Source organism: Pseudopodoces humilis, chromosome 1 (assembly GCF_049639895.1).
Source record: "Pseudopodoces humilis isolate 2021_Gansu_Grassland_sample_001 chromosome 1, ASM4963989v1, whole genome shotgun sequence".
In the NCBI taxonomy this organism is placed as follows: domain Eukaryota; kingdom Metazoa; phylum Chordata; class Aves; order Passeriformes; family Paridae; genus Pseudopodoces; species Pseudopodoces humilis.
In genome coordinates this window covers 125063735-125076342 of record NC_142200.1, presented here as the reverse complement: position 1 = coordinate 125076342, position 12608 = coordinate 125063735, and the positions used below count along the sequence as shown (strand labels likewise).

General features: G+C 36.2%; 1 protein-coding gene across 1 annotated transcript in view; it reads right to left on the bottom strand.

Moving 5' to 3' along the window:
* Window positions 1–12608, bottom strand: part of THSD7A (thrombospondin type 1 domain containing 7A) — a 267635-nt gene that overhangs the window by 57527 nt on the left and 197500 nt on the right. Inside the window, exons 10-12 of the mRNA XM_088053378.1 lie at window positions 11737–11928; window positions 4831–5065; window positions 1735–1850 (exon numbers count right to left, since the gene is read on the bottom strand). Of these exons, the coding sequence (XP_087909504.1) occupies window positions 1735–1850; window positions 4831–5065; window positions 11737–11928 (543 nt within the window). The remainder of the gene's footprint in view (window positions 1–1734; window positions 1851–4830; window positions 5066–11736; window positions 11929–12608) is intronic.

Below are 12608 nucleotides of genomic sequence, written 5' to 3'. Positions count from 1 at the left end.
TGCAGATCAGTATTAGTTCCACAGCAATGCCTATGTTAGGTAAAAATCTTGGAGGGTTTTTATTTTTTTTTCACAGAGAGCAGTAGAGCAGACATTTGGCTGACTGGGCTGATATCAGCTTTGGGTGGGTTATTACAGCAGCTGCAGCTTGTCTGATCACAGAAGCGTGCTGGACCACAGCCAAGCAAATGTAATTAGGAGTGAGCAGTAGGAGAATCCCGGCGGTGGCTCTCCACCACCTGGCCACTCTTCAGCACAGAGGAAACCCTTCACTCCCGAGTCAAACAGCTCCAGGAAATGCCAGGAGCTGGCACAAGGGACAGGACAGACATGCAGCCCAGCAAAGCTACTGACCTGTTTGCTGGCACAAATGGGTAAACCCCATGAAATAAAAATAGTTCTTGTAGTATAAAGAGAGTTTGATTCACTGAACAGACAAAACACCTGTAGTTCACAAATATACTGTTTTATAGAAGCCTGCACAATAGTTTGTGTAAATATTCATGAAGATATGCTCATTGCATCAAGTACTTTGTTAAAAAGCCACAGAAATGGGAACAGAAAACAATGGCATTTTTCCCAGTATGACCTCCTCCAACAAAAATATTTCAAAAAGAAAAATTAATACTTATGTAAAATAACTCATATATAATAATGAGTATCTATTTAATAGAATCAGATTTAATGGATTCAAGTCCCTGCTCTTTTACGAAGGTTATGAATCTAGTTTTCCTAACCCCCTTTTAATTTGTTAGAATGCACTAAACACTGATAGGAATTACTGCAAAAATGCATTTCTGCTTTTGTCCTTTACCAAGCATAAAGAATTGGCCACGACAGCCCAAGTCTTTATGTTGGATGTAACTATATCTTTTACATTCTGACAATATGGTAGCTGTGAGTAATCACCATGTCCCACACAGGGATTAGCACTGTGTGGAACAGGGAGTATTACAGAGTCTGTCTGTAATAGTACATATTAGAAAAATGCCTCATGTTAAGCTTAAGAAAAGAAAAAAAAAGCATAAAATGTGGCCAATATTAAGCCTGTCATCACACTAACTTCACGTGTGATTTCAATGTAATAAAAATTCAGGTGATGCCTGCACTGTTTTGAAGAGCTTGGCCAAGTGTATTAAAATGGTGTTGGATTTTAAATCATACCATTCGCATCAGTGTAAAGTCTTTTGATTTTTATTAACTCTCCTTCAATTTTCCTTGGAGTGGAAGCAGCTAGACAAAATTTTATACAATTGCATATCTACTTAGCTACATACTTCTCTCCTTGTATATAAAGACTCAGGTTTTTCTGATGAGCAAACAGCATAAACTTAGGTTTGCCTAAAAGTCTGTTAATTTTATAATCTGACAATTTAAATGCTAACATTGTGTAAGTATTGATGTTAAGATGATGTAAGAGTATTAAGATAACGTAAGAGTTATGTGTCTACCCTGTAACTAGTTATCTTTTTATCAGTGTAAGATGCAAGTGGGAGTTTGCAACATTGGGCAAAATGTAGAAAAAAAATCCAAACAGATGCATATAGAAAATGGATAGAAATAACTGTTCTTTTCAGCAAAATCTCTATGTTCTCCCTGCAGCAGCTGTACCAGGTATTACATGTCCTCTGTCAGAAAGAGACGTGTATAAGCATTCTGCTAAAAGTGACTGCTATTCTGACTCCCTATTTTTTATATTCTTAAAATTTCTTAGCATGCAATGGATAAAATTACCTTCTTGACATGAAGAAGGACACACTGTCCAGTCACTGAATGGAGTCACAATACAGTCCTTTCTACAGGGAAGCAGACAAGGTCTCACAGTTTCAGGTCGAAGGCTTTCAGGGCATCTAACAAAAAAAATTACAAAGAAGCATTAGCAAATAAACAACCACTCTGCAATGATGTAGTGAATCATAGTGAGGTACTGAATGCCTGCAGGCATGTGAGGACAGTGCTTGTTGCCCAGAATTCACCAGGATGGAGCAGAGACATAAAAACTAGCAACAATTAAATACATGTGGTGAAAGCAAGCCAAATCTGGCATATTCTGCACCTCAGGATTTAAATAATCATCATCCCTCACTCCCCATGCTAGACTTCATATATTCAGGGTTATTTCCAAGCTTTTAGATACTTATGAAGTCATAACATTTAGCTTAGTAAAATACATTTTCAGGTCTCATCACTTTATCATAAATATAAACTCTGGAAGGAGATATATTTAAAATAACACTGCTAACCCAGGAACAAAAAGGTATAAACTGGTGGTTATTGTGAGAGAAACCAGAAAAGGATTTAAAACTGCCAGATCAATGAGACTGAGAAAGACTGTCAGGAAAGGCAGAAAAACCTTACTTGTTTTAGGAAGAGGCTTGATCAGCATATAAAAAGGATTATTGGACTGCCACATATGGGACTCATTACCCAGGTCATTTTCCCCATTCTGTGGGGATTCTGTCTTTTTTCATCAAGGAAAACAACTCTCTATGCCACAATATTGTTTCTGCATAATACAATAACTCTTACAGAAATACTGAAAATGTTTTAAATAATTTCAAAATTACTATTGCTCTAAAAGCGTGCAGACTGTGGACTGCCTGAAGAATACGTAAAGATGTAGGAAAAACATCACATCCATATTTGGGAGCTTTTGGATCATTACAGAAAAACATTACTATGACTAGCTTTTCCTCTTTTCAGTGCAGGACAGCTGGGACCAGAGAAGTGAGAGAGGCATGTCTAATGGTAAGCTATCAAGAAAATCTAGTCTTTATGATCAGCAGAGAACTATGCCTGTGTGATGTGAGGAGGACAAAAACTGATCTGCAGCTTTACAGGAACATACTCTTCGACAACAATACTTGCTTGTGCATGCTTTCCATCAGTAGTCTCTGCATTTTCCTGTCAATGCACATATTCTTCTCAGTATAAGATCAATTACCATGAACCAGCACCAATTGCTTGGTGCCCTCTTAAAATGGGACCTCCACCCTTTCTCTTTTCTCCCCTTCCACCAACGTGAAAAACCATGAAAAAATACAGCTATAGCAACACAAATCCCCATCTCTTCTCTGTAAGTTCTCTCCACAATTTTAAGTCAACTTGTGCCTTGGGTCTATGTGAGTCATAAAATCAGATTCTATATGCAAGGGTGTATCTAGATATGATCAGATACACTTTAAAAAAAACCTCTGCTACCAATCACATATATTGACAACGTTGTCAGAAATATTCTTTAAGGTTAAAATTAAAATGTTTCTGAAAAGCATTGAACATTGGCTTGCTGATGGCTTTTCTTGCATTGGCTTTTTCCTCTAAAAACAGAGAGAAATTAAAAGCATACAAAACCATCTGAAATATACACATTCACCATTCACTATTTCACTGAGAGCCTCATCTTTCAGGAGCACTAAGCACTACAATTCCTCTTCAGATACTTAGGCAAGGCAATTAGTTCAATTAGAACACCATTTCTATGCTTTATATTGTTTGTATTTACTATATATGGCTTAAAACAAAGTATTGATTTTTTTTGCAGTCCTTACTCAAGGTCAAATTAAACAGAAAAGATACATGCTGGAGTCTGTAACTTGTGAGGCAGATAATGCCAATAATATTGATTGTATCATACCATAGTAATCCTTTTTATTAAGGGGAGTTTAAAACAAGGTTCCTATTTACATTTTCATGTTAAATGTCTGGGTCTTTAAAAATGATTCAGTGATTTTGATGTGACAATTTGAAGGGACAACCAAGACCTTTTTTCATTTCACATGATTCATTTATGAAAGAAGAAAACAGTCCTTCTCCCAGAATTTAATATCAAATCAAAAGTAGAGGTATTTACAGTAGATTTAAAAAGGATGATAAATCATTAGAGGTTTGTGGGGTTTTTTATGTAAATGGACCAAACAAAAGATAATTGTATCATGACCAAATAGAACAGCAACTTAATACAGACACACAACAATTTAGATTACTGAATGTGCAGACATTACTCCCCACATTTCCATTTAAAGTAAATTAGGCTTAAATCTACTGCAGAATAAAACAACAAATGGCAGGCATCAAGCAAATATTTAGTGTGAAAATAGCTGCCTCATGAACTTCCTAAATGACCTCTGCTATCAGTTCTTAGAGTTCTGAATCTATCCTGAGTGGGATGTATTTACAGACTGCCAATCCCTACAAAGATATTATCAAATGCATTTTACTAGCATCTAATCTGTATTTAACCCTGGTCACACACTAAACTGTAAAACCAAATCATTGGGCCAAAGGGATAACTTAAAAATACACAGAAATGAGAAAAAATCACAAAGATTGTCAAGCTAACATTCAAACTAATATTTCAAATTAATGTCATATCAGTTTCCATTACGCTACACCTCCTTGGTCTGGTTCTGAGAAGAGTTTTACTGTATTTAGATTCATATCACTATTTTTGAGTGGAACCACACTAATCCATAGCGTGCTGCTTGTTTGGAGGCAACACAAGGATCTTGGGAAAGGTGCTGCTCCGCAAGTCACACACATACTCCAAGAATTTTATTGTGACTCAACCTGCTGGTGGCAAGGAGCCAACTGGATTTAGTCAGCTGTCAGCAGAATCACCCCTGTAAATACCACCCATTAAAGTCCATAGTGAGAAAGGCATTGTCTAGTCTTCCTGTTGTGCCAGTTTTGTATTTGTAGAAGATATGCTCCCTCATGAGAACACAAAGAAGAAGGCCTTTTTGCCTTTGCAAGCAGTCATTGCTGATAAAAATACAAAGCAGTAAAATCCAAATATAATTACAGCATGAAGATATTTTTAAAGATATTTACTTTTTTGGGCCTACTTGTCCCACGTTGACTCTGACGCAGATGACCTTTCTTGTCTGCATCCCCACGGAACAGGTGGCCTCCCCATTCCAGCTGGCAGAGGAGTTGAAAGCAGAGACAGATGTGTCCTCTATGCACTGTCCCCACGGGCCAGTCTGCCAGTGATAGACAGTGCAAGAGTGCTCGTTGCAGCTGCGTGTCTCCTGGAGGGCACTACTGTTTGGGCACTGTATTCCTCCTGGAACAATAAAAGAGGGCCAAAGATCATTCACTGGAAGGAGAGATATTTATTTTTATTTAGAAACAACACATAACACAAACCCACTTTGAAACTTCTTAGTTATATATAATCAGTTTGATTACAAGAAAGAAATGCTACTCCTTTTTCCTCCTCCTCCTCCTCGTTATATGCCCAATATTGACAAATTTCGGTCAACAATCCACACAGAACAGAGTGTTCATGGACAGTACATAAGTGTGTTCTGAAAGGATAATAAAATAATCGTAACTTCTATAACACACCAATGTGCTTGGAGTAATCTTACAGCCTTATTATTTAGGTGTTCTCTAGAAGAGACTGCAAGAGATCACATAAAGATGTATAAAGGCTCCAGGCAGAAAATATGGTTAATTATTCTACTTATGCATGTGTAAAGACCACTGTTCATATCTCATTCACAGATCAATTAAAAAGATTTTTGGAGCTCTTGTCCAGCTCCCAGTGGACGTTTATCCATGCCGTGGATGGCACAGCTGGCAATTTCAGGTCCAGATTAGGATAACAAAGCCTATTGCAGTTTCAGGTTTAAATGCAACCAAGTGTCAATGATTGTGAAGAACAGCTCAGATGATCTATCTTTGTTGTGTTTGGTTCCAGACAGTATCTTGGGGTTATTATAGTCAAGCACTTCAAACCTACTTTGGCCTCCCAGTCCTCCAGGAGAAATGAAGAAGTCTTTCCTACCAGAGGTGGTCACATGCTATTGGATGCCCAGCCCTGGGAGCAGACATCACATCTGCTAAATATCTGGTGTTATTATTAAACACACAGAATCTAGATTTAAGAATCTTAAATCTAGATTCTGGCCTACAAGGAACAATGGGACTTCTGCCTCCAACTGATGGAAAGACAGCAAAAAAATCTGAGCAACACTTTAGCCTCCCCTAAAATATAAGAGAAGAAAGACAATTGAAAGAGGAGTTTTTTATTACTTAATGCTGATGATCCATAAGACTTTTTCTCCAAAAACCAAAATGCAGGCTCACACCAAATGCATGTTGTAGAGTATATTATTCTTTATACCTCAGCACTGAACTTCAGGCTGACTGTTTGTTCTACAGATATGCGGGAAGGAAGGGGTTTTAAGCACTCATTGAAATGAAACAAAAAAAGTAAGTGATGTAAAAAAAGTAAATCAAAGAAAAAACAGATGCTTCAAATACTCCAACACAAAAAAGTCAAGTAACCAGTGTAAAAATACTTTATACCCCAAGTTGTTCTGTATTGTCCAGATCTGCAGCAAACATGAGAAAAGGTTCATTCTAATGAAAACACTACAGAAAATCATAATTATCAATTTATTTCTCTAAGAATTTTCTTAATTTCTGGCTTTTTTCTAAAAATATTGCTTTAACCAAGCAACAGGAAACATATTAGTTGAGATGTCATGCCACAGACTAGCTAATCTTAAACTTTGCAAAGGGGGATTAGAAAAACCTACAAATATGTGAATCTAATAAAGAATAACTTGAATTTTTTTGGTTCTAAAAGGATGTAACTCAAATCTATCAGAAATTCTTAAAATGTGCTTATGTCAATGTGCAGAGCATAAAAACAAAATGCCAGATGCATTTTCTTAAAAAGGAATTTAAAAAACAAATGTTAAAATAAAATTATGGCTATGTAATAAGTTTCATAAAGTTATCTAATCATCATCCTTCAAGAAAAAAAATCAGCTAACATCAGCAGATAGGAATATAAGCAAGAAAATAAGAAAAGTGAGTGTATTTTGAACAGGAAAAAAAAAATAAATTCACAAATTTTTTGTCATGGTAGAGAAAACTGATCCACGTGAAGAGTCTAGACATGTTCCTCCATTAAGGGGGTTAAATGAGGAAAATTTAAGAGATATAGGGAAGGTTAATAAACTAAGTATTTTCATCTGATGGTAGCTCAAGAAAAAACACAAGGGAAATATTTAACGAAATTCAAAAATTAAAGGGGGGGGGGGTAAAAAATATTTCCCCAGAATTGAACACCACAGGCACAAGTTCCTAAGACATTTGAGAATAAAGTGATAACTTAGGTTTGGTTTTGACATCTATGCAAGAATATACACTCAGGAAAAAGAATGAGATTGACATTGACTTGTAAATGAAAAACATCGGGGCATGAATGTCTGCAGCTCAGTGGGAATCCAGTTCTGTTCAGATAAAACCAGGAGTTAAAAAAAACATGCAAAGACTAAACAAAATGTGGAAGTAATGCTACTAAAATAAAAATCAATGTGCCATTCTCTCCAGGAAAACAGCATTCTCTTGTGCTTCCTCAAATTTAACTAGGTGCAGAAAATGCAGAAGGGGTTGGAAAACTGGCAGTTAGAGATGCCCTTTACAACATTTGCGTAGGGGTAACAGCTTTATGAGCATATCCCCAGCAGAGGACAGGTTTGACAGGAACATAAAAGTTAATGCATCACAGAAAAAAACATAAAATAGACATTTGAATCCATCAGAATATAGGAAAAAGACACATACAATAAAAAACATATCGTTTAATAATAAATGATCAGATGACAGTAAATAACTGCTTGGCAGTACTAAAAATAATAATTTCAAGGATAAAAAAAACCAGTTGGGGCTGAAGAATTTAGTTTTAGGTTTGGATTTTTAATTAAAGTAGACTTGGAACTGAAAGACTAGCTTTGCAGAGGGACTTGCATATTGCTCATAAAGTAGCTGACAGAATTGTCATATACTTAGTTTGCTTTTCTGCCTGATTTGGAGCTACTATTGGGTAAGAAACCTTACTCTAGGATATTCAATAATTGGATTTTATAAATCTTCTTTTTTGACATTGACTTGATAACTTTCAAATTTCAAAACATTAAATATTTTTTAAAGCATTTAGGATAATTTTAATTAATCATTTTGATATCACTTGATTTTGAAAATGCATATAGTTTTATAAATGCATTTCAAAACAGCTGGAATAATCTTAAAGTCTAAGAAAACAGACGTGACTGAAGTGCCTTTTGTATTCTAGTGAGTGAAATGGGTGTTACTCATTTCTTTGCTGTAGACAAAAGGCAGGCACTTCTCAAGGCAGCTGCACTTCCTGAGGATAGACACAGTCAGACCCAACACTGTTCCTGTTCTGCAAATATTGATGATTCCTCCCGTGGTTTATACCAGTTACACAAAACAAGCCTGTCCAAATTACACAACAGGTCAGGATGCAGAATGGAGCCATGGTAAATGTGAGGTCTGTCCTCAAGTCTTTCCCAGGATAGAATATGAACCCCTGACCCCTCACTACGGTCAGCAATCTGAGCTGATGGGCTCCTGAGCAAGAGCAGCACAGTAACACACCCTGCCTGGCTCATCTTTCTCACACAGGTGTCAGGTCACTTAGCAAGTCTTACCTGAAAATTCAGGTTGCACAGTTCCAAAACTAAGTGGCTTTTTTTTAATTCCTGTTTAATGAAAAACCTCATGTTCTCCAAAACTTATTATTTTATGAATGAGAAATTTGCTGCTGAAACAATTACTCAGTTCTGTGCTTTTAGGTTTAATTACCAAGCACTGTTATTTCAAGCCAGGATTCAAAAATTAAAAACAAACTCAATAAGTGTAGGAAGAGTAAATACATTAAAAAACCCTATGCATAACTTCTTATTTGCAACTATGAAGTCAAACTGTACTGGAATTTAACAGGAATAAAATTTTAAAACATATCAACAATGATTTAAGTATTGAGAAGAAACTCCTTTGATCCAGCTATTTCTTACATATTCAATAATTCAATCTTGCAGATAGATGAGAAGAGCAGCTGGTCCCTGTCAAAGAGTGTATCTGATGAGATGGACTACTGATATTCTATACTATTTAACTGTGATGCCCAGTACTCTGTTCTGTATGGTCATGGCAAATAGTTCTTCTGGCATTACACTTTGCTAATCTATGAGTATGTAATACCCACAGTAAAGCACTGCCATGCATATCCATCCCTGCCCTAAAAGAATAATAATCTAAAAACTTCCCTCTCATTTTAATAAAGTAAGCTTTTAAGTCACCTTGTTTTCCTCTTCATATTGGACTTCTGTTTTTTGTTTTTGGTTTGTGTTTTGTTTGGTTTTTTTTCTGGGAGGTAGGGTGTTAAATCTTTACTTTTCCAAAACTGGTTTGACTGATCACACTTAGGATGTATCCACAACATTAGTGTTATGCTGTATTGCACCAATTTGTCAGTGTCACTCTATGGCAGTGTATAATCAATACAGAATCAATCTATGTATTTGTTAGTTACTGAAAAACTAAGATACATTCAGTACTTTTTTAGTCTCAGGTCCAGTGGTAATGTGAAACAGTCTTATGCACACTACTAATTATATAAGATTTATTGCAAGCAGGGAATAAAAAAAAAAAGAACAGAAATATTAAGCAGAATATAAACCAAAAGTAGACACACCCTACATTCAAGAAATAAGATGAGCTGTATATGACAACTTACTAGATTTATGCAGAACAACTATATGATGTATCAGGTAACATCACTATGTCCTTTGCTGTCATTTTTTATTTTGAGACAGTGACTTTTCTGAGCTTCTTACTGTACCATGAAGATATATTTGACAGTGACACAAATGAGCTAACACTGTAGGCAGTCTCACAGACAGGCAAATTTATAAATCGCTTTGCCATTCAAACCTTCAAGCTGAGGACAATCATCTCAGAAAAAAATATCAAAAATGGTTATTGTGACACTCATTTCCACATGGAGTCATCTCATAAAGCACAGTAAGTCTTTATCTTGTGAAGAGACTCCTTTCTCTCCACTGAATGCAAGTACATAAGCCCATCCCAGATGTGCATGACCACACCGTACTCAAGGCTCTGCAGTGTGTGGTTTGGCCACATGAAAAGGGTCTTGTTTGGAATGAGGAAATGATGATGAGAGGGCATAAAACTGAAGTCAGCTCCTGGCTCAAGCAGAAATCAGTGTTGTGCTGGAGGGGCAGTTGGTATCCCAGAGCTCATTAGAAAACTGTCACTGTTGTAATTTACATATGGCTTATATTTTTTCTGTGAACCTATTCCTTACACTGAGGAATTATTACAATACTACTGAATTATTCCTATTCTAAGTCATAAAAAAAAAAAAAAAAAAGAGAAAGAAAAAAGATTAGATTGTGCTTGTTTCCTGGTGGCCAGTCATGTTAATTTGATGGTTTCTTCAAACCAATTCAGCAGCAGAGATAGCGGGGTAATAAGAAGAAAACAAATTTCTTAGGTGTGAAATGACATAGCTCTATTACAGACAGTTATATGCCAATATTAACAAGAAAAATGGAAGAATATAGTATTTTTCATTTCAAGAGGAGAGAAACTGAACAATCACAGGCAATACTTGATTAAAAGCTGTCTGAGAGCCAGATATAAAAACCTATTTCACATGTATCTATAGATCCTCAAAAATTTCAGGGTGGTGTTCATGTTTAAGTACCCAAATGAACAAGAATTAAATGTACCAGATACTTTGATGGATTGTAGTATTCATTGCATATGTAACGCCTGCAATGCTTTGATCTGTCTAGCTTTGTGGACTGACTGACTAGCAGGAGCACGTGTGTGATCAAGGACTCACACCTGGACTTATGTCATCTTAGAATACAAATTTACCCTCATTCATTGATTTGCAACACTCTTGCTTTTTTCTTTAATTAATATCCAATCCTGATATATGATAGGAATAGCACATATTTACGTAGAATACATTTGTCCAATTGTGTTTTGAGTAAAAACTCATGGCAACACAATACAGAAATTACCATGGAAGAGATTACCTAGCCTGCTCTGCCTCTCATACCAACAGCTCAACAGCTGGGCATTTTATCAGCTGGACCCCGGCACACCTGACATGGCCATTTTTGAGCCATGTTATATACAGAATACATTTCCTCTGTAACCCACCCACACCTCCAAATACTTAAAACCAAAACAAAAAGAGCTGTAGGAACCCTGGAAAATCATCAAAGAAGAGCCATGAACCTATATCTAAAACCTGTTTTGTCTTCTGCTTTATATTCCAGCTATGTTTTCTCTTTGCATATGCTGCAGACACTGCACATGGATCACTTGAATAAATGGAAACCATTCACGAGTAAAGACTGGCAGGGCAAAACCCAAAGTTTTTCTATGAATAACAATGTTAATGGGGTAACATAAGTTACCAACTAGAGAAAAGAAACTACAAAACCCTTTTTCTAACATCTGTACCATTAAAATTCTCATCTTTTCAGCATTCAGGATACTTATATCTTTCCAAACTGGACATAAATTAGGGTTGTTAATCTCTATCAGATGAACTGTTTGTCTTGTTTAATTTTAATGAAAACAAGACAATAATATATATCTGAAAATAATAAATAATATAATATATATCTGAAATAGAAACAGTAACATTAAGGTCACTAGTAAAGATATAGTAACATTAACTGAAATGAATAAAATAAACCCTCTTTAAAACAGATTTAGGTATCAGGAGTAAACGTAAGATAACCATTTAAACAATCTTGCTATATTTAAAAACCCACAACATGACCTAATAATCTGTCAATCAAGAAATTACTTTGGCATTACAAAGGCAGTTGAGGATTCACAATCAAGCAGGAGAGCGTGAGCCCTTACCTTCACCTGCATACGCCAGGATGGAGCGGGCGCGCATCTGCTTCCCTTCTGTGGTTTTGCCGGAGCAGGTGTGTGAGCAGGAGGACCAGGCAGACCACATGCTGAGCACACAGTCCTTTGGGCACGGTGCTTCACACACCACCGGGATTGGGTAGATGGCATCTCTACACAGCTGTCTGTCAACCTCTTCTCCTGGGAGAAAAAAAAAAATAAAAAGGCCAGTAGCAGTCTATCATTTGCTAAATTAACTTAAAATGAGCAATCTAGTCCAGATGGGCACACAAATAAATTAGATTCTGTTCTTCCGTATAAACAAGGTAAATAGATTGTTTATCACTTGTCTCCTCTGCCTCGATTCTAGAAGAGCATACTTAAACCTAAGTTGATTCAATATTCTCATGAAGTGAATGCCAGCCTGGGTGGTCTTCAGGCTTTCGTTTTATAACACATACCTGATCCCACACAAAATCCAAATGTGAGCAACAGTGTACCTAACACACCTATGGAAATCTGTACATGAAGATGCATGTAAAGAAATGACCCAGTTTTCATCCAGATTTAAAGAATAACTTGAATTTTTTTGATTCGGAATGGATGCAACTCAAGTCTATCAGAATTGCTAAAAACTTGCTTATGTCAATGTGCAGAGCATGAAAATAAAATGCCAGATGTGTTTTCTTAAAAAGGAGAAGGGGAAAAACATCCTAACTTAGCCAGTTTCATAATCCACAATTCATCCTTTGAATTGCAGCTATCTATCAAAATATGAAAAGCTGCAGTAAATTACAGTGTGTTGTTTGGTTAGAAAGATCTTTTGTAAGCAGACCAGCAACACATCACTCTTTGTGTCATGGAAATATAACAAGATCTAT